Genomic DNA, 20669 nt, shown 5'->3' on the forward strand with positions numbered 1-20669 from the left:
TTGGTTAACAAGGAATAAAGCAAACCCACAAAGAAAAATAGAGAAAAAACAACCCCCCCAAGCCCTTCTACTTAAAAAAGAAACTCCCCTCCCAGCTCTCCCAGTCACCATGATACAACCACTGCTTTGGTCCCAGTGTGGCTGATGTTGTTTCCAGCTTGCTTGGAGCTGCTCCATCATCCCAGGAGTGTCCAGGATGGAGCTGGAGGGGAAGGAGCTGTGTCCCCCCAGCATACTCCTCGTTTTTCTGTGAGATGCTACCACACACAGCCCCAACCACAGTACCCATCTGCTTCCAGGGCTGCTTTCTTCTTCTTCTGTTCTTTTCTTTCTTTTGTTACTGTTTCTCTTGGGTTTTCTGTTCTTTTCCCAAGCAAGCCACCACAGGCTCCTCCAAACATTCTCCTGAAGATTATTCTCCTGCTTGCCTGCAACGTGTTTGCGATGCTGAAACTCCCGTTGCCCCATCCCAACCTTCTGCTCCTGCTTTCTTGTCTGGGCTCAGCATCTGGATTGTAGGGGCCAAGTCTGAGCATGCCAATTCCCATTCAATACATTTTCCTACCTTTGATTCCACCTTCCCCCTGGCTGAATCCCCAAGGCTGTGCAGATGTCACTCCCTGCCCTGTGGATGTGCTGGTGCAGTTGGTGGGATAACAGTGGTTTTCAGAGCTCAGCACCCACCCTCTGGCTGATTGACATCTTTCTGGAACAACTTGTCTTGCATTGAACTCCAAAATTAGCTTGAGAGGGAGGTAGCAGGGTCAGGTGAGTGATGCTGGCAGGTTCTTGAGGTGGGTGCTGGGCTCTCCCATGGGTTCCTGACCAAGGCCCCCTAAATTCAGTGCCAGGCAGGTGGTCGCAGTGCCTAGAGCTGGCTGCCTTTCTGTTGTCAGCGAGGGGTCAGCAATAATTAATATTTCAACTTGCACTAACCAGAGGTCTTGTTTGATAACCCCTGTTTGACAGGATTTGCAAAGCAGACAGAAAGCTGCTGGCTGCAGTGGGTGTCGAATGAGAGCGACAGAGAGAGCACGTCTGGAAAGTGCCACCCTGGGTGACGTAGAATTGCTGCTAAACAGCTGCTTGGCAGCAGGAAAAGCCCCAACAACTGTTTGTCCAGATGATGAAGAGTGTGGTTTGGCAAAGTCTGGCTCCATGAGGGTCGGGTGCAGCTAGCCACACGTGGTGGGGCATCTTTTACGTTTGTTTGCTGGCTTTGGTTTAATTTGAAACTCAAGCCTCTTCCCTGTGGTTTGATCCTCCCAGCTCAGCAAGTTGTAGCAGAGAGAAGTTGCTCAGGGAAGAGAAAGGGTTCTGGATGTGGTGTGAAGTGAGAGCGACCGCTCCCACCGCAAACGCTTCCCGACCTCTCTCTGAACAAACCCAGGGACACTTCTTTGCTCTCTTCTCTCCCTTCCTGCCCCTCTTCCAGTGCAGTTATTTTGGAAGCCAATGTTGGAGGTTTTGTTATTATTACTGCTCTCTTTATTAGGACTCTCTTTACTATGACTTTTTAGTTAAATAGTACCAGAGTTGGACACAGTGCTTTACAAACACGGGGGAAGGAAAGGTCTTTGCTCAGAGGAGTTTTTGTGATAATTTATGATAAAGGAGTTTTTATGATAATTCAGTTGTCTGGAGGAAAAGAAATCAAGGTGTGGAGGGGGCAGGCAGCAGCACAGAGTGAGGTCAGAGCAGCAAGGGTAAAAGGCTGGTTTTGAGAGAGGTCCTTGTGGGTTCTTTCACTTAGGATGCTGATCCTTAGCCAGGTGGGTGACAGGGGCTCTGCCACACCAGGTTAAGCTCTTGCTGCCTCAGATGCAGCTTCCCTGACAACGGGGAGGTCCCAGGGCCTCAAAAAGGAAAGGGCAAGCCAATCCAGGACTTCTGCCACCCAGTGATGCGTTGACCCAATTGTGCACTGCTGTGTAAGGGGAGAGAAATTCCTTCCTGACCCTTGTACTCGTCGGCCCATGCCCTGAAGCATGAGATTTGATTTTCTTTATCTGGCTTTCCATAATTGCTGATGTCGTGTTTGGTACTCCCCGTGTCCCACCCCTTGGAGCAGCATCTGCTGCTTTTAACTCAATGGATCTTCTCCTCTGGGAGTTTGATCCTGACTCTTTCCTGGGAAGAGGAAGGAAGGAAGGAAGGAAGGAAGGAAGGAAGGAAGGAAGGAAGGAAGGAAGGAAGGAAGGAAGGAAGGAAGGAAGGAAGGAAGGAAGGAAGGAAGGAAGGAAGGAAGGAAGGAAGGAAGGAAGGAAGGAAGGAAGGAAGGAAGGAAGGAAGGAAGGAAGGAAGGAAGGAAGGAAGGAAAGAAAGAAGGAAAGAAAGAAGGAAAGAAAGAAGGAAAGAAAGAAGGAAAGAAGGAGACCTGGTCCCTTCAAGCTCCCCAGCACTTGAGGGTTTTCCCTTGGGATGTGGCAGGGCTGGCAAGCAAACCCACTGAGATCTGCACCCTGGGCAGGCTGCAGGGCTGCAGCTTGCCTCCAAAATGGTAGGAGATGGTTGGTTTTGGAAGAAGAGTAATGGGTGGAAAGTCCATGTTATTCTTGAGCTCTTTCCTGCCAGCAGTGAGTGGCAGTGAGTGGCACAGCCCTGTCTCAGCCTTGGGACCATCTGCCTTTTTGCTCCAGCCTCTTTGGGTAGAGAAAGGAACAGGAGGATGCTGCAAAACCTGCTGCCTGCTCCTGGGCTTTGTCCTGCCAGGTCCCCTGCCAGACCCCTGGGGGGTTCTGGCTGTGAGTCAGCAGAATCCAGCCTGATAATCCCAACTCTGATAATTCTCTGATGCTCTGGTGTATCCTACTTTAGGGAGAAAGTTGGACTAGATGATCTCTAGAGGTCCATTCCAACTTTGAGAACTCCATAATTCTGTGATTCTCTCCCGAAAGAGTTAAAGGCTCTCACCCCTTCAAGCCTGGGGAAGTGGAATTAGTCACGGCCTTCAGTAGAAGTGCTGGCCAGGTTATAAAAATGAAAAACGAGCACAAATCAATAATGAAGTTTGTGTTTGTGGGAACACCGGGCACGACTGGCAGAGCACCTTGGCGCGGGTGGTGGGTGCAGGATGAGCTGCCCCTCCTGTGCATCCCTTATGTGGGCAAGGTGGCACCATCCCTTTCTCCTCCCTGGTGTGTTAACTCTTCCTGTGCCACCACTGCTGCACTGTCCCTGGATTTTGGGTGCCTCTTGGAGCAGAGCTTATGTGATGCTGCTGGATGCTGGTCCAGGCATTGAGGAGGCGGCTCCTCAGGGGTCGGGGTTGCCGTGGTTGCCCCAGGGATGCTGAGGGGCTGATTAATCTTCAGGACATGGGGTAGCGTTTCCACAGCACTGAGGTAGTGTTGGGAGGCCATGTTTCCTTTTCCAAAGGGGCTCGGGCATGTCTGGGAAGGAAACAGCCTTCTAATTAGATGGTTTGAAAATCTTTACTGTCACTCATTAGAAATACATTAATCGGCCTGTGTTGAAAGAACTGCCTGGCATAAATATTATTATTATTATTATTATTATTATTTATTGTTTAGATATGGAGGAACTTAATCCCTTCCCAGCCTGGGCCATGTTCAGAGGATGACCCAAAACCCCAGTACTGCTTCTTGGCCCCAGGGTCACCTGGATTCTGTGCAGCCATAAACCTACCAGGGGTGTCCTGGGGATTTCCAGCAGTGCTTTAAAATGTAGAAGGGAGGAGGGGGGCAAAGTGGCTCAGGGATGTGTATAGGAGGAGGTGGAAGAGCTGGGGCTAAGAGCTGGCAGAGTTGTGATGCAGGTGGGACAGCAAAGGCTGAGGTGGAGCAGGGCTGAGCTGTGCTGGGGGAGGTGGGTGCTGGAAGGGGACAAGGGCTTAGGACAAGAGCAGCACTGTGTTTGCACAAGAGTTGAGGGCTGGTGGCTTTCCCAGGGCATTAGCACATTTCTGTAATTAATGTAAACTTCCTTACTCAGCCTGCCAAGTGTCCTGCTTTCCAGCTGACCTCTGGGAGCCTGGGCTTGGTGTCTTGCTCTCTTCTTTGGGATGTCTTTTCTCTCTGAGGCAATGCCCAGTGCCTGGAGCTCTATCAGCAGCCTCCCCCCCAGCCACAGACACTGTGAAGAGCCTGAAGGGTGGGTGTGAAAATACAGATACTGATCTGATCTGATTTTTCCTGCCTGTAGTGGTCTGGGTGATGCCAGGAGTTCATGGTCCCTAATTTGCCACCTTTGCATGCACACAGACTTCAGGTTCTGCTCTTGTCTTCAGAACCCTCCTGAGATGCTTCAGCCACCTTCTGTCCTGGCAGGTGACCCTCCAGGCCCTGAGGAGAGGGAGCCAAGTGCAAGGGGTTAATGGGGGCTGAGGGTGAGAGATCCCTGGGAAGAGCTCATCAGGGAGAATGGAATTCCTTCGAGGAAATCGATAATCTGGGTTGGTTATGCTGCTCATTTTCAAGGGGATGTCTTCATCACTTCATCACTGCTTTCCAACTGGAAATGCTGGTGGTGGTGCAGGCAAGCTTGTCCTTCCTCCTCCCCCTCAGATGACCTTGGGATGTTTGTAAGGTCTCACCATGCTTCAGGCCACTCCATGCAGTGCTGCAGGATGGCAATGCCAGAGCACGATCCGAAGTGAACCCAAAGCAGAAACTCCAACTCCAAATGCCCCAAGAACTCCACAGACTTTTAAAAAAAACAAACAACCCAACAATCCAGCAAACCATCCCTCCCACTGCCTCCTTGGGAGGAATGAAGCAGTGTGATGGTTTCCCAGTCCCTCTTTGCCATCTTGCCATGGTTGCCCTGTGCAGCAGGAGGGTTGTGGTGCCCTGTTGGAGAGGGATGGAGCTTAGGAGCAGCACGATGGCTGCAATTCCCCTGCTTGCCTTGGCATGCTCTGGCACATCCATGCAGTGAGTGCCAGCAGTGCTGGGCTCTTGCCACCACAGCAGCTCCATCACTGCCAGAGCCAGGCCATCTTCCTGCCTTGGCTCCTCGCCAGTGCCAGGAGCTCTGCACCCTGTTCCCAAGCATGTGGTGGCAGGAATCCAACCCCCACGCTAATGAGATGGCTTCAAGGAAGGGTTAATCATTTGCCAGCCAAGGGCTGCTGGGGTGGATCTGAATTCCTTGCTGTTGTGTACTGGATTGGCCTGCTCTTGCCCTGAGCTGCTGCACAGAAAAGTTTTGCAACAAAAACCCCAAACCACATGAAAGTAGTCGAGTTTCATATTTCGTTATAAGCCCAAATTCAGGTTTGCCAAGAGTTTCAGTAGTTTTATGAACCTTTCCCATGAACCTTCAGCTAAAAAAAGGCTGTAGCTTAACCTGTGATTGATGAAAACCCAGGTGAGACTCCTCTGAGAAGCTTTTGAGGTTTGTGCAAACCTAAAATTCGAGAGGAAAGAAAAAGGGAACCCAAACCCACGTCAGAGCTGGTGAGGGTGTTTGCAGGGCGCCCTGCACTCACCTGGGACCAAGCTGGAATTCCTTATGGACCTGGGATCTGACACCCAGGTGATGCTTTTGGGGATGCTCTGAACCCACCTGGCAGCTTCACCACCAAACCAACCTCTGGGATTTGGTCAGTGCTGGTGCTCTGAGCATTGCAGCTCCTGGCACCATCTTTGTGGCACCATCTCCTGGCATCTCCCACTGTTGGGGCTGCTTTGCTTTGGGGTGGTGGTGGGGGAGACCGAGCTTTGCTCTTTGTGTTACTCGAGAAGTAACTCTGGGCAAGCCAACAGTGTGCAAAAAAAACTCCCGAGACCGAAAAAAAAAAAAAAAAAAGAAAAAAAAAAAGAAAAAAAAAACAAGATGGGTGCTGTGCAGCAGGATGGGGCTGGGGCTGCTTCCGAACCACGCCTGGGTCCACCCCGAGCCCTGCCCCTGGGTTCTGTGTGTGATGGGGTTTTCGGCAGCGCCGTCTTTCTTTTCCTTTCTCCGGCAATTTCCTGAAATAACGTTAGGGAAATGTGAAAATCTTGAACTTTTGAACCTCCCCGGAGGACGGCGTGCGGGGGGCTGGCGGCAGGAGGAGAGGGGGCTCCTGCCTTCTGCCTGCCGTTTATTTTGGCTCCAGGGCCCAGAAATGGGGAGGAGGGGGCTGGCCAAGCATCCCCCCCAACCCCTCCCTGGCCGGCCGAGGATCAGCTCTGCCCTTTATTAATTAATGGCTTTCTCATCAGTGGGTCAGGGAGGCGAGGAAGGCAGAGGAAGTTTTCTTTTGCTTGCAGATGCCGGGGAGAGGGGGAGTGCTTGGGCTGGGTGGCGAGGGCAGGGGGTGACAGGCGGGGGTGATGGATGGGACCTGGGGTTTTTGGGGGCTCTGGATGCCGGTGAGGAAAGGAGAGGGGAAAGGGGGGGGGATATAAGGCTGCTCCTGGGAAGTGCTTTTCCCTCTGATGAACTTCAGAGGAGTATAAATCACTGCCAGGCTGCAGCTGCGGAGCATGTGATGCTGGCAAATTAATGGCCCTTTGGAAAACACCGGCCACGCCGCTCCCCTCCTCGCCTCTTAAAGGCACAGCCGGGGGCCGAGGCGTGGGAATGGAATGGGGGGGACCTCCTGAGCCTGCCAGCCCCTGGGGAAACTGAGGCAGGAAGGGGAGCCAGCACGGAGGCTCCTGCACTGCTCTCCATCGTGGAAAGCTCTCTCCGTGGTGCAGCACTCTCTCTGGTGGGTCCAAAGAGAACCGAGGTGCTCCTGGGGTTGTTATTTTTTTCCAAGGGGCCTTAAGCCCTGGTGGGAGCTCTGAGTCTCTGCTGTGTTCTTCCCCACAGCTTTGGGCTTTTATGCACGAGCAGTGACCAGAGGAGGATGGAGATACCTGGGGTGGATGCAGGGGGTGCCTAAATCTCAGAAGTAGTGAGCTGTTGAATTCACAGTCAAGGTGAACATCAGGCCAGGGCATTGAGCACCTGCCTGCTGTGCCAGCTCACCCAGTGCCATAGCAGAGAACCCTGGTGCATCTTTTTCATGGCACATGGCAGAGCTGGATGCCCAGGCTCAGCAGGCACAGCCAGTGCAAACCTTGCAGGCAAACTGCTGGAGGGCTGTAGGGCAGTCACAGACCCTCTGCCTTACCCAGGACCACCACTCGAGTCCCAGGCTGTGCCTGCCCTTCATGGCATCTTGCTCCTCTTCCTCGCTTTGCCCTTAAAAGCACCAAGGGAAGAGGAGGAGAATCCTGCCCTGCAACTTCTCTCCAGCACTGCTGGTATCCAGGAGGGGGAGGGTGCTGAGCCACCAGCAGAACAGTTAAAAATTACTAAATACTTCCCTAATACAATTAGTTTTCCATGCAAGCAATTGTCTTAATTGCCAGAGGGACCAGGGCAATGGGGAGGGGAACCAGCCCGGGCTCTCCCTGTGCTGTTGCTCCAGATGGTGTTCCACAGCCCAGCACAGCCCCGGGGCCTTGTGGAGGGTGATGTCCCCAGTAAGGATTTGGCCCAAGCTGAGCAAGAAGTAAATAAAAATGTTTTTCAAACATGGGAGGGCTGGAGGTGAGCGCTGGTGGGAGGCTGGGCAGTACCAGTGGGTGGATTTGTTGGGAGATGAGCTTGGAGGCTGCCTGGACATGCTGGGGTTTTAAATCACTGTTTATTTTCTAAGTGCTGTTGGAGCAGGGAAAGTTAGGCAGGCAGGGGGAAAGAAAAAACCCGAAACCAACGAACCAGCACTGAGGCAGCTCTGTGATTTACGTGGTAAAGGAGATAAGTGGGGATTTAAAGAGAAGGGAATGTATAATTGAGATGAACGTGTAACATGAGCAGGGGTCCAAGCAGAGGGATGGTAATCCGAAGTGTTAGGAGAAGCTGAGGTTTATTAATGAAACGTTTCATCTGTTTGTCAGCTGAAGAGGAACAGGCTCTCCCCAGCAGTGGGGGGTGGAGGAGGTGGATGTGGGGATCGCTCTCAGCGTTCCTGCTGCTGCCAGCGTCCTGCCCGGGGGGATGATGCTCAGGCCCGAAAGCAAAGGCAGGGTTAAAGGAAAAAGAAAATAAAAGAGTATGTGGGGTTTAGGGTGCTGGGTGCGTTTTTCCTTGCTGTAATCTGCTGTAGAGGTTGGAAGCTGGCAGAGCTCTGCAGCTGGACTGATAAGTACCCAAGGAAGGCTTGTTGGAGCCTTCTTCAAAGCCCCTCTTCTCTTCACCGTCGTGTTTGTTACATCTTCCTGGCTGCTCTCCCTCAGACCAGTACTTGGTTACCCTGAAGTTTCCCTCCCCATGCTCCTTATTTTTCCTTCCCCATGCTCCTCATCTAACGCCTGGGATTCTGCTGCTCCCCCTGTGCCCCCAACCACAGAGCCGTGGTGTTCCCTTGGACAAACCCTGCTGCTGCAGACTGGAGGCTGCCATCTGCTGCAGACACATCTCAGGAGGCTTTGGAGGAGGTGTTGGTAGCTGTGTGGAGAGCATGGAGCACACAGCACCCTGTGGTGGTCCTGCTGGTTTTTCAGTAGCCACATGGCTGGTGAGCTCTTGCTGGGTGGTGTGGTGGGGCTGCCCTGGGTAATGGGTGAGCTGTAGCATGGCTCCCCAGGCACCTACTCTTTGGGTGACACCATGGGAGATGCACACCAGTTGCCCTGATTCATCCTCACTATTGGTCCTGCCCCAGAGTTGCCATGGGGACATCTTCATCCCTTGGGGTTCCTCAGGCATGAGGAGAGTGTCCAAGGGGTTAACCTGGAGCCATATACAGCTCCAGCAGGGAAAGGCTCTGGCTTTGGGATGTGAAATGAACATTTTTTTAAAGGGTCCTTCCCCTTCCCAGGCCCTGGCAGTTATCTCTGGGTTGACAAAATGCCTGGAACATGGAGCCCTGCTGGACATTGACCCGGCTGTGCTGAGCTCAATTAGCTGAGGCTATCTGATTGGACTTGGTGCAGCCTAATTAGCTTTGGACTCAAACCAGAAACTCAACCCCAAAGACAGCTTGCAGGCAGAACATCCCTTGCTGCAGCCTGCCTGGGGGGAAAGGCTTCCCCAAGCCATTTCTCCACCCTGGGAAGGAGAAGCAATGCCCCAACCTTGCCTGTCCATCCCTCTGGCCACATGGCTGGTGTCAGGGGGACTCAAACCTTCCCTCCTGGCCAGCCCCAGTTCCTGAACCCACAGGGATGTCCCGTAAGACCAGAGGCAGCTTCTTTCTCTTGGAAAATGGTGCGTGCTGCCTTCTTCCCAGAGGGAATTGGCTTTTACTGAGGGTGACCTGGCTCTGTCAGCTGCCTTCCCTATCTTGTCAGACGCCTTCCTGCAGCACGTAGGCACCCAGTTCCCAGGCTCCTTCTCCTGGACCTCCAGCTGGGATGCACAAAGTGGGTGGTTTGTCCCTGAAGCAACTGGTTTGCTCTGGAGCATGCTCCAGGCCTCAGTGGAGATGTGGAGAAGGAGCTGACAAGGGAAGAGCTGGCTGTTTGGGGACCTTAGGATGCTTTGGCTGTCTGGGTTGCCAGCTCTGGAAGCATTAAAATACAAAAGTGCTGGTGGGAAGGGACCTGCAGGGGTCTGCTGACCAACCAACCACCAAGCAGAGGCTGGGGGTGGGTGTTTCTCCAAAGGGGCCTGGGAAATGATGCTGCCATGGTTCATCCCAGCTGAATGCCCCGTCCCATGAGATGTCTTCTGACCAAATGACATCTGATGCCCAAACCAAGCCTGCACAGGAGCTGGGAGATGGGAAGGACCTTGCAATCTGTGGTCCCTCATCTCCTAAGGAGAACCACCAGAACTGTTTTTCTGGAAACCCAGTGAGCACTGGTGCCTTGTGCTGGTCAGAGGGTGAGCAGTGGCAGAGCAGCTCCAGGGGGTTGGGCTCCATGCTGTGGGCTGGCAGTGAGCACCAGTGCCAGCCATGTTGGGTCAATTAAAGCCCATTATGCCAAGTGAATGACTGTAATTATCTCAAATCTGGATTAACGTGCGTGCAGCACCCTAATGTAATCCGTCTGGCCAGTGGTTTGTGGGTCCTTGTTCCTGGAAGCCAGGAGCAGAAAGTCCTCCCCTTATCTCCTCCTGCTCTGCCCTCCCAGACCCCGAGGATGAGGTTGTCCTCTGGGATGGATCCTGCACATGTGGTGTGGGACCTTTTTAAAGCCACCTTTGGTCTCTCTCAATGCTGACCACAGGTGGAGCAGAAGAACTGGGAATTGTGGAGGTGCTGTCACTCCTGCCAGCACCCCCAGTCCATCCCATAATTAGCAAAACCAGGGTTGATGGAGCACTTCTTGGGGCTTTAGGACTTGTCAGTGAAGGGGGAAACTTCCCTTTTAGCCCACAGTACTCAAAGCTGGTGGCAGGGAGAGCCAAGGGCTACTTCTACTCCTGGTCTTTTGGGTTTGGCTCATCCCAGATCTCCTGGAGGGAGAAGGTGGGGAGCTTCAGGATCCCCTCCCCAGTTGTGGGCAGAGCAGGGCAGAAGGGAAGCAGTGGGGACATTTCCTCTGAGATGGCCTGAGCTGTGTCCCAGGGACAGATGCTTGGAGCTTCCCCTCCACAGCCTGGGTCTGCAGCCCCGTTTTGGAGTTGGGAGCTCCTGTTAACCAGAGCTCTTGGCTCCACTTGATTGCACTCTTCCAGCTGCTTCTTGCCCTGCCTGCTTTTGAGGGGGAGCATTTTAGGGCTGGAGGCAGCAGCTTCCCCTAGGGGGATGGAGAGAACCTGCTCAGCTCCAGGTCTCAGACCCATCTCCTCTCCATGTCCATCCTCCCTACCTGGAGTTTGCCATGAGGATGGGATGGGATATGGGGGCAGTGGGTGGGATGATGCGGGTTCTTTGGCACATGCCTCATTACTGTGAGGTCCTGTGGGGGCTTCGGTGTGAGACCAAACTTCTTTTTGTGCCAGAACAAGCCTCACACTTGCAAGCTTCCCTTACCTCTCGCTGGATCCTGCTCGGTTTTTCATAGCTCAGAGCATAGCACCCCCTCAAGGGCAATTAGATCACTTCCAATTTGCCCATAAGCCCATAAAACTGCAATTGAATGTAATTAAAAGGCCATAATGAGCTCCAGCAACCTGCGGGACCACTGTGCTTTTGCTCTCAGGCAGGCAGGCTGCAGAGGTCAAGCTTTGCTGAGGAGGATGAGGAGCTCCAAGCAGAGCTCCCTGGCTCCCTGGGTGGGATGGGCAGACGTGGGGAAGCCCCCAGGAAAGGGGTGATGCCCACCAGGGAGGGCTGAAAGGACCCTTTCTGCCATGTTTGCAGAGCATCTTCCTCTCTGTTGGCATCTTGTGCTGTCGTTTTGGTTTCACTGATGTTCTTGGAGGCTGGAAAGGTGCCTGCAGGTACTCATCCCCTCTTGACACATCCATCTGTGCTCTTGGCAGTATTTGGGGACAATTAGTGTTGGGGTAGTGGAAGTGATGGAGGTTCAGAGGTTTGGATCCCCAAATCTCCCTTTTAAGGCCACCCCAGAAGATGGAGAGATCCAACCCCAAGCAGGCTTTGCCTGGAGGCTCCTAATGCTGTGGTGTTTGGGGCAGAGAGCTGGGCTGGGGTCATCTGTCCCTATCCCTTCCCCAAAACCCCAAAGCCTGGAGGGCACAGCTTGGGGATTTTTCTGCTCAGAGGAGCCCCAGTATTGGGTCCTAGAGCAGCTCCCCCCCCCCCCCCCCAGGCTGCTGGCAGGAGACTGGAGCACATTGTGCCAGCAAGGACAGGGCCGGCCCTCCAGGGGTGAAATAGGAGCCTGTAATTTCTCAGGACTGTTGTGACATCTTTGCACAAGCGTGTGATTGAGTCACATTTGCTTTATCAGCAGAATCCTTGTTTGCCTGGGTGCACCCTGCCCCCTCCACCCACTGCTGCCAGGCTTGAAGGGGGGGTGAGGGTGGACAAATCTCTTCCCCTAAGCTTGGGGGAACATTCCCCTTCCCCTTCTTTTCTCCAAGGGGCTCCTCACACTTTTTTTCCATGTGTCACGTTCACCCTTCCTGCTGCTTTTTGCCATCTCCAGCTGCCAGCCTGGCTCCTGCCAAGGGGAGCTGGGAAATTTCCCCGTGTAACTGGGAGATGCAATCTCCATAAAAAACAACCCAAACCCCATAGGAACCCCTGTTCCACGGATGGGGGGAGATGGTTGGTGGTGGGGTCTGCATGGGGGCAGGAAGCCTGGAGGGCTGGAGCTCCACTGGCCAGAGGAAGAGGCGTTTGCAAACGTTTCCTCCTGTGACACAGCAGCTTCTGGAAAATTCCTCTTTTGAGTCCTTCCCCCTTGGAGACAGGAATAGCCTCTCCAGGCTTCCGGCTCTGGGCTGTGCTTTTACCAGGTTTCTGAGAGGGTGGGATGGGGTTTTAAGGCAAAAAAACCCAAACAACAACAACAAGACAACCAGAAAACTAAAATGAGCCCCTGTGCTGGAGCTGAGCATGTTTTGCCAGCCCTAGGGTGGGTCTGTATCTTCCCTGCTCCCACCCCACCGTGCTGGCAGCAGCATCCCAAGTTTTGGGGTGCAGGACTGCAGCAGGGGGTCGCCAGACCTCTAGGCATCAAGCCTAGCAGGCAGTGGGGTTATGGGGTCACAAAGAGTACCCCATGGTGCTTTAAATAAAAAAATAGAAGCACTGGTGAGCCTGTGGTCACCCATGCAGGATGCCTCGGAAGTGGGCAAGCCAGGGGAGAGACCCCCAGATGCCACCAGCTCGAGCCCCCAGTGGCAACCATGTGCTCATCCTTCCCCTTGGTGCTGGGGTGGTCTAATGGTGTCTGCAAAGCTGTATCCAGAGGAGAAAATAAAACAGGATGGAGAGGGGGAGAGCAGGTATTGGAGCTGTAGGGCCAGAGGTGTCCCAGGGATGTAGGGATGCTGCCTGCTCTGAGGTTTGGGGTGGGTATCACTTGGGAGAGCCTGGCAGTGTGATGCTTCTGCACTTCTCTCCTTCATCTTCTGGGATGAACCTGAGCAGTGGAGCTGGTGAGAACTGGGGCTGGGGGAAGGAGAGGTTGGCGTGCAGAGAGTGGTGGAAAAGCTGCTTGTGGGCTCTGTAATCTCACGGCACGGCCCATCCACCCGGAAGGGTGAAATCTTGTTAGGAACCAGCAGCTAATGCCTGCAAGGGGCTGGGCTGGCAGCATGCAGAGAGGGGGATGCTGCTGGGTTTCCTCCAGCCAAGGAGGCCCCCTGGGAGGGGACCCCAATGTTGAGCTCTGAGCCCTAAAACCCCCCGGTGCTGGATGCTCTGTTTGGTGGCTGTGCCCAGAGGTTTTGCTGTTGGGTTTGTTTTTTTTTTTGGCTGGCTTGGGCAGGAGTAGGGAGCTGAGGGTCAGAAACTGTGTGGCTTTGAGGTTTTAGTGTGGTCAAAGTGAAAGCAGGCAGGAGGAGGAACCCACCTGTAGCAGAGAGCAGCAGAAACTGAGTTTCTCACCTTCCCCGAGCAGCAGAAACCACTGGTGGCACCCGGGGCTTCTTGGGGGAAAGTGCTGAGTGTGGCTGAAGGAACTCCCAAACCTCAGAGCAGGTCCCTAAAGAGATGTGGCACATGGTGAATTTTAAATGCCCTTAAAAACACCCCCATTACTGTGTGCTGTCCCCCATGCAGACTTTGGGGGGGGGGGAGTCTGACAGCGATGTTCTTGGGTTTGTCTTTATACTCAAGTCCCAAAATGTAGAAAGAACAAACAATCCCAGTTACTGTCTTGGTAAAATCCCAGCTCCACGTGCATGGTTGCACTCTGGTCGGGTGTTCCTACACCCTTTTGTATGGCTGTATAGGGATGGATCTTCTGCTGGCTTGGAGTGTTCATTCCCAGGGATGCCTCTGCCACCTGCCTGCTGCCCTCCTGGTTTTCGGGGATACATTCTTGATTCACATCAGGGACAAAAGTGAGGACCTGACCTCTTGTGGTCACAATATTCCCATGGTGATTTGCACAAGAAAACTCTACTCAGCCCCTCCTGCCCTGCCTGGATTTCCTGCCTTCCTCTTGCTCTCAGCATCCCCCTCCATAGGGATCCCCCCTCTTTGCCACCAATGCCTTGGATTGCTGTGCTGGGGAAGGTGGAGGTGGAAACCTCCATCTTTTGAGATTCCTGGGGTGGAAAGCACCCAGGGAGATCTCTACTACTTTTGAGGGATGCACACAGACCATGATTCTCATGCCCAAATTTATTCTGGGAAGCTCAGCACCCCCAGAGGCACCAAAAAGAACCCCCAGTCCTTGGTGCTCTGTGTTTATACATGGATTCACACGTGTTTGGGTGTCAATCTGATCAACATCAAAGAGCCCTTGAGAGCAGAGGAGGAGGAAGAGATTTCCAAAAGCCTGATCTCAGCTTGCTGGTCCCTGTCCCCTCCAAACGTGGCCCTGCAAACCCTGCCCGTGGAGGGCTGACCTCAAGGAAGGGAGCGGCAACCTGAATTTAGAATTTCCTGCTCTTTAATACCCAGAATTGATCTGCTTGCTGATTAAGGAGGAAGAGGGGCTGAGAGTTAAAAAAAAAAAAAAAAAAGAAATTAAAGAAAAAAAAAAAAAAGGGAAAAAAAAGAAAGCGGAAGCGGGGAGGGGTGTGGGCAGCTTTCCAAACCTCAGCTGATGTTGGGGCTGGGTTCATGGGGTGTTCCCACCGTGGGGTCCTTGCACTCTTGACAGCTCCCCAGAGCCCTGGGGTGCTTGCAGACCCCTCTGGTCCCACTGGCATGGGCTGTTTGGTTGTACCCTGGGGCTGCAACCCTCCTGGGCTGCAGAGAAGCCTGGCTCCAGGAGTCTGTTTGTGCCTTGAGATGCAATTTTTTTTTTTTTTTAACTTCCTCTCTCTCAGAAGCTGACACCAAGCTGCTGAGTAAACTCCCTGAATATGTGAGAAAAGGTTTTCCATCAGAGCTAGGTCACTGTAGTTTTACTGGCAAAGCCTCTTAAGCATAAATGAAGATTATAGTGGGGAAAGCTTATGCTGGTACAGTTTATTCTGGTACAAATGAGCTATACTAGGGAATCTGCATCGTCGCTATTGTTCCTGTTCTGGGACATTTTGTGGTCACAAAATGTTAAAATCACAGCACCCCTTGCTATTGGCCTGTCAGCAAAAGCTGTTGAGAGGCAAGTCCTGTGTGATGGGTGATAAAATGCAACAGGAAAGTAGTGGAAGGGCTGGTGGTGTGGCTGGATGCTTCCAGCAACCACAACTCCTGGGGGATAACCTGCCTGGCCCAGCCACATCCCCACATGGATGTTGCTGGTCCAAACTGGAGGTTTCTGCTGTGGCAGGGGGTGGAAAATAGCAGTGAAGCTGCCCAAGGACGTTGGGTTCTTGTCTGAGGGACGCAGCTGGCTGAGAATGGGGACAAATGTTTTACAGAAAAATCTTTTCTTCCCTTCCTAAAAGTTAATGATGGTAAAAAAGTGCTGTGTGTGTCACAGAGAAAAAAAAAATAAATCTGGGGGAGGTTGATTTAGCAGTTGAGATGCTTGGGTCTTGCAATACCCGGGATCTATTCCCAACTTTGGCTCTGATTTCCTGCATGACCTTGGTGAAGGTCACTCGAGCCTGTGCCCTACTTGTGCTGTCCGTGTCTGGTTGCGGGGCTTCTGCTGTGCCTCAGTTTCCCCACCAGTGGAGCAAGGCTGATGGCATCCAACAGGGATCTTGCCAAGGCAGCTATCTGCTGAGGGAGAAAGGGCAGTGATGAGCAGCATGCCAGAAAACCAACCTGGGCTCCTTATCTTGAGGCCAAATCCCAACCCAGGGGCTCCAGTGCCAGGGTTTCAGCTGCAGTTTGTTCCTGGGTGGCTGAGGAGAGCAGAGAGCACACACAGAGCTCTGGACAGGCACAGAGGTGGATTACGTGGTCCTGCCCTAAAGGTCTGATTCTTTGGGAAAAAAATTCCCATCCAGATTTGGTGGCTGGTGGTGGGTTTGGAGTTCAGAGAAAGAAAAAAGAGCTTCATTGCAAAGTCTTCAGCTACTGAAGAGCTTCCGCCCTCCCGACTGCCATGGGGCATCTTATAAGATATATAGAGGCTGTTGTGTTTAAACAAAGGACACACAGAGAAAATAGCTGCAACTGATGGGTGCGGCAAGAGGGGAAATGCTTTGAAACGACTTTCTTGTATTTTTTTTTTTTTATTTAGAAACAGGCACAGAGTTTATTTTGGTCAAGAAATAGTCACACGCAAGGGCTTTAAATGGCAAAATTACGCAAGACAAATGAACAGTCTCACACTGCCTGAGCTGAAAATGCACTTGGAAAAATATCTTCCCTGTTTGCTGCAGTCTCCAGCAGTTTGGGGGTTTATTTGTTAAGGCTGGATCCTCAATCTAGGGTTTTTGTTTTGTTTTTTTTTTCCTTATTAACTTTATTTTCTGGAGCACTCCATTCGAGGCTCTGTAGGGTGTTTGTGATGAGTGAGGAGGGTGGAAGCCCAAGGTGGATTCTTGGTATTGCTAAGGAAAGAAAAAAAACCCGAACCTTTTCCACATTTGCCTGTCAATAGTTTCGGGCTGTGGAGGAGGAAGGGTTTGGATGAGGAGTGGAAACTTCCCGGTGTCCAAGGGATTGCTTTGAACTGGGTTTGGAGGCGGGATGCTCTGAAGGAGTTCAGGTCTGGTTCAGATTTCAGAGCACTGGGCCAAGGGTTTGGGGTGAAAACACACCCAAAATGTGTCCGTGCCTGCACACGCTTCTCCCCTCCAGGCCTCCTCACTGTGAGGTTCCTCCTCCTCCTGCCTCCTTTCCTTTTTCTTGTTGTTTCTTGTTGAATTATTCTCCCCAGCCCAGCCCTACAACACCCACCCAGTTCCTCACCGGGTGCTGGGGGTTGTGTCTGCTGGGAGGGTGAAGGGTGTAAGCAGGCTGGGTGAGGGGGGTGCAGGACACAGGGTTGGGTATTTTGGGAGAGGTGCCTGCCCTGCACGTGCTTTGCTTTCTGGCGAGCTTGAGTAGGCACGGGCTGATGGCCAGTAACCTGCCTCTGACCCCTCTGCCTTAAATATTCAGGATATTTTAAAAGGAAGGCCAGTGCTCCCTTGCCTTCCCATCACAGCCAGGTCAAGTGCCTGTTTCCCTTGGCCACAGGATCCAGCACATCCTTGGATGGTGTCCACCCCTCACCTTGGCTGGCTGGGATTTCTGGGGGTTCTTCAGAGAAGGGCTGGCTGGGACCCCCCTTTCCCTCCCCAGGGTGCTGGAGGATGAGCTCCTGTCTTTTCTCCTGGGTCCATGGGTGGTGACCGGGTCACACCCAGCATCCCAGCTCCTGAGAGTTCATGGAAGTGCCCAGCTCCTCCTCCCATCAAGCAGAGAGCTGGGGAGCACTGTGCAAACCCCCTGGGGCAGACCCTGAATTTCCAGGAATTTCCAGGGGTTCCAGTTGTGATCACTCAGCCCCGGGTGACGTGGTGCCTGGGGGTTGTTTTCTATCAGCATCCTGTGAGAGCTGATGTGAGGCCAACCCCCCAGGGACAGGGATGTTCCCATGCACCAGGGGGATGCCCCCCAGGGCTGCTGGTGCCAGCACAGAGGCTCCTTTGGGCAGTGACAGTGGCACCTGGCTGGAGCATGGGGTCTGGGGACATGTCCCCTCTGCCTGTCCCAGGGGGTGGTGGCACTGGGGTGCTGGGTGCAGGGAGGGGATGCTGGGAGCAGTGATGGGATTTTAGGAGCAGTGATGGGATGCTGGGTACATGGAGGGGATGCTGGGAACAGTGATGGGATTCTGGGAGCAGTGATGGGATGCTGGGAGCAGTGATGCCATGGTCGAAGCAGGGAGGGGATGCTGGGTGCAGGAAGGGGATGCTGGGAGCAGTGATGGGATGCTGGGAGCAGTGATGGGATGCTGGGTACATGGAGGGGATGCTGGATCTGTGTTTTTTTGCCAGAGGAGCATCTCTGCCTTGCTGGGCTTTCACTTCCCTGTGCTGGGATTTCCCCACCAGGATGGGTGCTCTCTGCTGAAGGTGGCCAGGGCTGTGGGCTCAGCAGTTCATTTCCCACTCTGTAAAGCCTGGATGATAATCAGTTCAGAATCCCAGGGAGAAAGCTGACCCCGTGCAGGTGACTGAAGACATTTCCCAGACTTCAGTCAATTTTGGGCTTGCAGCCAAAAGTGGTGACTCCCAGACCCCTCCCTGAAGACCCCTTGGCCAAGTGTCTATGCCAGTGCCTTTCTCTAGGCATGTGTTTGCTGGTGACAACTTGAGGGTGCTGGGGGTCTTGGGGTGAGGGGTGCTGGGGACGCCCTGAGGTCTCCTGGCAGCTCCTTGCAGCTCCCCCCAAGGGCCACCAGCCAGCCCCTTCCTCCCAGGGGATTGTTTTGCAAGCAGCGTGACAGGATGAGGAGGAAATGTGCCAGGAATGGCTCCATGTCTCCTCTCAGGAGAATCAGAGTCTATTTTTAACACCCCCCTCTCCCCCTCCTCCCATTCTCCCCGGGATGCTGGGATGCAGGCAGGCATCCCCCAGCCCCTGCTGCCTGCAGAAGATGCCCCCCCCCCCATACTCCCCCTTTTTCAGAACCTTTCCTAGACTGAAGACTCATCCCTGTTCCTTTCTTCTCTTACAGATTTCTCCAACCAAGTCAATTCCACATCCCTGAACTCTCCCACGAGCCGGGGGCCCATGGCCACCCCATCCCTGCACCCATCCATCGGGCCAGGCATAGGTTCCTCACTGGGCTCCCCAGGCCAGCTCCACTCGCCCATCAGCACCCTGAGCTCGCCCATCAATGGCATGGGACCTCCTTTCTCTGTCATCAGCTCCCCCATGGGCCCACACTCGATGTCTGTCCCCTCCACCCCCAGCCTGGGATTCGGCACCAGCAGCCCACAGGTAAGGAGGAGGGGACTGGGATGTGCTGCTGCCTCCTTAGCTGGGGACAAGGCAGCTCCATGGGCACCCAAGGGTGGCAAAAAGCAGAAACCCAAGGGGGAAGCTAAGCCAGAGACATCCTGCTCCTCTGACCAGAGCTGGGGGGCTTTGGGGCTGCCCTGGGGGGGCTATGGGGGAGCAGCATGGCCACCCATCATCTCCCATCACTTGTCCCCTTTGGTCGTGCCCTGTCCACCCCCAAGCTGGGGGTGAAAGTGGAGCAGTGACTACCCTGGGGGCTGTTGTAGGAGCCAAAACTACCTTAAATCTGTCTGCACCCTATGGTTCTCACCTGAGCAGTCCCATTCCCTCCCTGGGTACCACCACATCCATCCCCTTTGGGTCCCCATGGCACGTGCCAAGGTGTCCCCTGCCCCTTGCCACGGGGCTGTTTTCTCCTTGCAGGGGAAGATGTTTGTAGACTGAAGATTATGTAAAAACCCCTCCAACCCCAGCAAGATAAGCTCTTTTTAAAAATAGCAAGCCCAAGGCATGCTGGCCAGCCCCTGCCACCTGTTGCTGGCTGCTGGCAGGGTGTATGTTTAGTAAAAGGGCAGATTAAGGAATTGGCCACCACCTGCCACTCACTGGGGGTTTATTTATTCCAGACCCTCTCTGGGAGTCAGGCACCTGCCAGTACCTTTATTTTTAAATATTGGCCTGATTTATTTTCGGAGATAACAGGTCTTTCTCCAGAGCTGGGAAGGGTTATGCTGAGTCCTGTCCCCAGGGACCACCACCCACCCCCAGCATCCTTGTGCTGGCTGGAGGGGCAGCAGCTTCTCCCATGTGGGATCCAACCCCCATCACCCCATAGAAGTGTGGGGTGCTGCACCACCTGGTGTAGCCAGGGCTGCCTGGGTCCCAGTGCCTGGAGAAAGAGCAGGGTGAACTTGTCACCTCCTGTCCCATGGCCAAGGGAAGGGGAACTGAAAGGGTGCCTGGGAGAGAGTGCCAGAGTGGTGGGGAAGGAGTGGGAAAGGGGGATGTGAAGTATCACAGGGGTGAGCCACAGGCTGGGGAAGAAATGGGGAAGGGGTGATGTGCCCCCAGCTCCAGTTGTGAGGCTTGGGTTGCTTTAGGGACTGACGAGCCAGGGGAACTGAAATAAAACACAGCCACGGGGCAGAAGGGGAACTGAGAGCATGGTCAGATGGTGCCAGGGAGCCAGGAGGCAGCGTGGTGGCTCCAGCCCTTGTGCCTTTGCTTGGGGACTCATCTGAAGTGGTTTTCCCAGAGGTGACAGTCAGGAGGTCTTTAGCCTAATGGTTCCTGCCATCTGTTCCCTGTCTGGGTGAATTAGATCCTCATCCCTGCTGTGGGTGGAGGTGCCTACCTGGGAGGAGGAGGAGGAGGGTTGGATGCTGGGAGGGCAGCACAACCCCTGCTCTGCTGCACGGGTGGGCAAAGCACTGGGGGTAATGATGCGTGTGGCCCCCTCGCTGGGTGGGGGTGGCACTGATGGAAGGTGGTTTGAATCAGATGGCAGATGCCACTTGCCATCAGGCCATGCCTCGTTGCCTCTGGAAAACCAGCAGAGCAGAAGGGCACGGAGAGGGTGAGGTGTGGTGGGTCCCATGGGGTGGGTCCCCGGCTCCTGCTGGCACCCTGATGGGCAGGAACCAGCAGGTTCCCAAACATTGGATCATTTTCCCTCTCCTGTTTGGTCCAGTGGAGGCTGAGGAGCCAGCAGCCCTCAGCACTGGTGCTGGAGGATGCTCAGAGGTCACCTCTGCTGGTGACCTCCCACTCTACACTTTCTGGGACCTTGTCCTGCTTCTTCCAAACTCAGCCCCAAAATCATGACACGAGGCAGGGTGTCCTGCTGGGGGGTCCCAGCAGCCAGGGAGTCCCCCACAGCCTTTGGGGAGGG

At 53.8% G+C, this 20669-nt stretch overlaps 1 protein-coding gene across 3 annotated transcripts in view; it reads left to right on the forward strand.

Annotated features, from left to right (window-relative positions):
- Positions 1–20669, forward strand: part of RXRA (retinoid X receptor alpha) — a 106610-nt gene that overhangs the window by 49170 nt on the left and 36771 nt on the right. For 2 of the 3 annotated variants that reach the window (XM_030461511.1, XM_030461512.1), the window contains exon 2: positions 18492–18757. In XM_030461511.1, coding sequence (XP_030317371.1) covers positions 18492–18757 — 266 coding nt within the window. Of the gene's footprint in view, positions 1–6538; positions 6662–18491; positions 18758–20669 lie in introns of those variants that run through there. The other variant, XM_030461513.1, reaches the window with a different exon arrangement.

The sequence above is a fragment of the Calypte anna genome, chromosome 17 (assembly GCF_003957555.1).
Source record: "Calypte anna isolate BGI_N300 chromosome 17, bCalAnn1_v1.p, whole genome shotgun sequence".
NCBI lineage: Eukaryota > Metazoa > Chordata > Aves > Apodiformes > Trochilidae > Calypte > Calypte anna.